The sequence below is a fragment of the Protopterus annectens genome, chromosome 2.part2, assembly GCF_019279795.1.
Source record: "Protopterus annectens isolate FY-2018-M chromosome 2.part2, PAN1.0, whole genome shotgun sequence".
In the NCBI taxonomy this organism is placed as follows: domain Eukaryota; kingdom Metazoa; phylum Chordata; order Ceratodontiformes; family Protopteridae; genus Protopterus; species Protopterus annectens.
This window is the reverse complement of record NC_056730.1, coordinates 177,319,666-177,324,665: the sequence shown is the minus strand read 5'-3', so window position 1 is coordinate 177,324,665 and position 5,000 is coordinate 177,319,666. Positions and strand designations below refer to the sequence as shown.

General features: G+C 39.8%; 1 protein-coding gene across 3 annotated transcripts in view; it reads right to left on the bottom strand.

Annotated features, from left to right (window-relative positions):
- The window catches only part of LOC122795589 (zinc finger protein 239-like), a 750,699-nt gene that overhangs the window by 657,637 nt on the left and 88,062 nt on the right, over positions 1 to 5,000 (bottom strand). For all 3 annotated transcript variants that reach the window (XM_044063843.1, XM_044063841.1, XM_044063842.1), the window contains exon 2: positions 3,135 to 3,384. In XM_044063843.1, coding sequence (XP_043919778.1) covers positions 3,135 to 3,155 — 21 coding nt within the window. In that variant the 5' untranslated portion in view covers positions 3,156 to 3,384. The remainder of the gene's footprint in view (positions 1 to 3,134; positions 3,385 to 5,000) is intronic.

Genomic DNA, 5,000 nt, shown 5'->3' with positions numbered 1-5,000 from the left:
TAGGGCTCTGTGCTGTAGAAGCTGAATCTGTGGACAGGTTTACTGGGCTGTGTAAAGTAGGGCTCACTAGTGTTGGATTAAAGTACTTTAATAATGTTGTAGGTGGAAAACTGTTCAATGGGTGCATTTCATGTACAATTTGAATGGAGCGGCTTGATGTGTAAGATCTGTATAGGCATGTGTTTCTGATGTCTGCACAGCCAAAGTACATAATTACTCGTGCATTCCTCGGACAAAAGCCTTGGGTCATTCTTGGTGTTGCCAAACAAACTTGTGGTTATGTGTGTGAAAGGGTGAGTGTGTGAGTTGAGTGAGTGTGGTTTGTGAGTTGAGTGAGTGTGGTGTGTGAGTTGCGTCAGTGTGGTGTGCGAGTTGCGTCAGTGTGGTGTGTGAGTTGAGTGAGTGTGGGGGGGGTGAGTGAGTGTGGTGGGTGAGCGAGTGTAGGTGGGTGGTGAGTGAGTGTAGGTGGGTGGTGAGTGAGGGTGGTGAGCGGTTGAGTGTGGGTGAGCGGTTGAGTGTGGGTGAGCGAGTTGGTGTGGGTGAGCGAGTGGTTGAGTGTGGGTGGGTGGGTGAGTTGAATGTGGGTGTGTGAGTTGAATGTTGGTGAATGAGTGAGGGTGGTGAGTGAGTGTGGGTGGGTGAGTGAGTTGAATGTGGGTGAGTGAGTGTGGTTGGTGAGTGGGTGTGGTGGGTGAGTGAGTGTGGTGAGGGTGGTGAGTGAATGAGTTGAGTGTGGTGAGTGAGTGTGGTGAGTGAGTGTGGTGAAGTGAGTGGGTGAGTGGGTGAGTGAGTGAGTGAGTGAGTGAGTGAGTGAGTATGGGTGAGTCTCATTTTTGGATGTAATTTCTAAATTTTGTAAACTTTGTTTTTGTATTGTCATATTGCTTTACATTGCCCTACCGATATGTGACAAAGTACAGGCAGAAGCACAGTAACAGCTGCAAAAACGAGCATAAATTTGCAATAACCATGCGTTTACATTAATTGCATGTTTTTACATAAGAAGCAGATGTCTGTCACAATTAATCGACAACACTACATCAGATTACAAGTAGTATGCAATACCATATTTTTTTAAATTATGTCTTAAAAAAGCATGTTGGTGCTGTCATGCAAGTCTGTAAAATATTTCATGTTTATAGTGTGTCATTTGTTAGCTATTTAATCAAACGGGAAGGAAAAATAAGTGGGAGTTTGATGCTTTGCAAAACGGTGATTATTCCCAGTGCTATGTAGCTTGGTTCTAAATTTGACAGGAAGAGTGCAACAAAAAAAAAAAGTGTCCCACTGTAAGGAGGGAAAGGTTGACAAGAAAACAATACATTACTGTAGTCACCTGCTGTGAGCTGTCAATCACATGCAGATAATGGGTCAAATTACCCTTAGATCTTTGACAGCTAGGGAAGGTAGGTGTGAAGAGGGAGGGGAGATGCCTTGAAGAACTAGATTTCAGCCTTCACAAAAGAAAGCAAGTTAGCATTTCTAAGAAACAAAAGCAATGAAATGCACTTTTCAGTTCTGTTCTGTAGCATTTCCACTGCTTGTGTTTGAAGTAGTCATTGAAAAAGGATGACATTTTAACCAAAAGTAGGGGACTTTAAGACAGCAGTGAATGCCTGTTAAGTCAATGAAGTGACAGCAGCTTAAAGGAAAATGTGGCAGATCTGATGCAATTTTTTGGAGACAAACAATGCATTCTTAGATACTTAGAGGCAGAGTAAACAGTCTGAATTATTTCAAAATGCCAGCCCCCATGTGGTCAGAGTCAGAAATTGCATATAAAAATATCTAAAAAGCTCTAAATAGTCCCAGAGTGCTGTTAAAATGTAGGAAACACCAAACCATGATGAAATAAATATGTTTTTTGAGTATGAGGGTGCGGTTGTCCTTTAACATGATCAGGTAAACTCTGTTCTTTTAACCAAGCATGTCTTCGAATCACAGAACCTGTAACTGCGGCTCTACAAGAGTCCTCTAAAGAATCAAAACAACATTGCAGAGTATGTTTTCCCACTTGTTCAACTGCATGCAATAAATCCTGCATTTCTTTATAATCAGGAGCTTCTGAGCTTGCAAGCATTTTCCGTTTTAACTGAGCCATTAAACATTGTTGGTACTTAAGCATGTGAAACTGGCAATTTAAAGCCCTTACTGCTAAAGTTGCAGAAGTGTAAACTTTCTTCCCCCATCTATCCAATGCTCTAGAATCTCTGTCAGAGGGGACTGGATTTTTTGCAATGGAAGCCTTAACCCCTTTGGGACCCTGGGAAATGATTTCTGGGTCAGCAGAAGGGTTTTTTTTTATAAAGAAACTTGTGAGAGTCAGGGACAGGGGGAGAGAGAGAGAGAGAGAGAGAGAGAGAGACAGGGGGAGACAGAGAGAGAGACAGGGGGAGACAGAGAGAGAGACAGGGGAGACAGAGAGAGAGACAGGGGCAGAGAGAGAGAGAGACAGGGGCAGAGAGAGAGAGACAGGGGCAGAGAGAGAGAGACAGGGGCAGAGAGAGAGAGACAGGGGAGACAGAGAGAAAGAGAGAGAGACAGAAAAGGAGACAAAGATGGGGAGACAGAGAGACAGGGGAGAGAGAGAGACAGGGGAGAGAGGGAGAGAGAGACAGGGGAGAGAGGGAGAGAGAGACAGGGGAGAGAGGGAGAGAGACACAGGGGGAGAGAGGGAGAGACAGACAGGGGGAGAGAGGGAGAGACAGGGGGAGAGAGAGACAGGAAGAGCCCCAGGGAAAAGCACTTTTTAAATTGCATTTTATTCATATGCGGCAGAACCAAAATAAGATTAGAGGGAAGGAAAAGCATTTTGTGATGTGAAAATATTTGGGTGAGCCACTTTAGCCAATAAATCATTGTTTCAGTGGATAGTCACTCCTTTATGTCCAACCATAACACTGCTGCTTCAGTAAAATGCAGCCTGTTCAATTGTAATCACTGCCCGGATATCTGTTATAACCGTGTTAATCTGCAATACCATTCCACTTACCATGAGGTATCATTTCACAGCTGTTGATCCAAGGACTAGGCCACACAAGTCAGTCAGTACATTACCGCTGTTTCTATTAAGGTCAGCAGGCTCACCTCATTTGTTAAACTACTGCTATCTAACAAAATTTTGTCCTACTTACCTCTAACCACCATGTCACCATTATTTTCTGCAAAGCCTCCTTGATTTTTCGAGTCTGTCCAGTGTCTAGGAGGAAAGTAAAACACTGCAGAAGTACAAGTGTATAGAATACATTCAAAAAGTTCACAATGAGCTAGAAATCTTTTCAGATAAACAAGTCTGGTTCCTCTTCAATTATTTCTTTCTGTCTCTTTCTCCATACCCTGATGCTTCCTGTATTTGGATGGACTTCTCATAGTAACTTGCGATCTCTGTAAGCAATAGAAAAAAAAAAACTTAAGTCCACATGCAAGAATAGCAAATGTTACAAAAAATGTTTCCTGGAAACAATAGAGAAACCTTGGTGGCCCAGTGAAATGAAAAATCTTGCAAGTTTCGGTATGGACATATTTTAGAGATGCAAAAGATCCCATGACACTGCATAGTAGGGGTCCTTTAGTTAACTCAGACAAAGTATATCCTGCACGCAAGGAGTTGCACGGCTGCAATTCCAATGAATAATAAAAGTGAACGCCAGCAACAAAAATCGGACTGTGAAAAGTAGTTTATTGAAGCATTAATAAACTACCAAAACACCAAGTAGGTCCCACACATACCGGTTTCGGCCCAGGTTCAAACCCAGCCTTCTTCAGTGTATACCAACAGAACCCATTTAGAAAAATTTGGTGTTTAAATACAACATACAATAATAATAATACAATAATCATTACAAACACCATTTTGAATCTTCTTTATCCAATTTATATCAAACGACCATCTTGGGTGATAAACTCATTGGCTGTTTCCCTTGTGGTCATTGTGTTAACTGCAAATTCATAACAAAAACAAAAGAGTTTACCAGTAGAAACAGTCATAATGTGTTCGACATAAAATTCTTTGCCAATTGTAACACGGATTGGGCCATTTATATGGCACATTGTAACTGCCATTCATTTTATGTTGGACAAACTTCACGACCAGTTAGGTTACGGATATCAGAACATTTGAGTGACATTAGATGTAAAAGAACATCTAATGCATTATTTAAACACACATTGACACATAATAAAGCTCAATTTCATTTCACCATTATTGATAAAATTATTGGTGATAGAAGCAACAAAGGGGGTTGGCACACTAAACTTGACCTAAAAGAAAAGAAGTGGATCACCAAACTTGGTGCTCTGTTAAATCCAGGATTAAATGAACATTTATAGTACACAATAATAAATATAACAAACATGGATTTAACATAATATTTTCTATACATGATATGTCATTATATTATTTTTCATTTTCTGTTTTTATGTATATGTTTTTTGCATTTATTATTGCAATACCAGATATATTATTATGTTTAATATTAATGAGTTTGATTGATTGATCTATACAACCAATCATTGAATTGTATGTTGTATTTAAACACCAAATTTTTCTAAATGGGTTCTGTTGGTATACACTGAAGAAGGCTGGGTTTGAACCTGGGCCGAAACCGGTACGTGTGGGACCTACTTGGTGTTTTGGTAGTTTATTAATGCTTCAATAAACTACTTTTCACAGTCCGATTTTTGTTGCTGGCGTTCACTTTTATTGTCCTTTAGTTAACACCAGCATAACATTTACATTATTTCCAGCCATCTATGCACATTTTTCTTACCATTTATTATTTTTCTTATAACATCCTCATTGTTAGTTACTTTTTAGTTAGCCCTGACTCACCCTTCCACACCCACAATCTGATTTTTCATAATCTATTTCCTATTAAACAAAATTTCAATCAGTCTTTCAATGCAAATAACCCATATTATACACATTTTTTTTATATACCATTCTCACATATTCTTGCTTATGAATATGATTATGCATGTCATAAGAATATCTATATTGG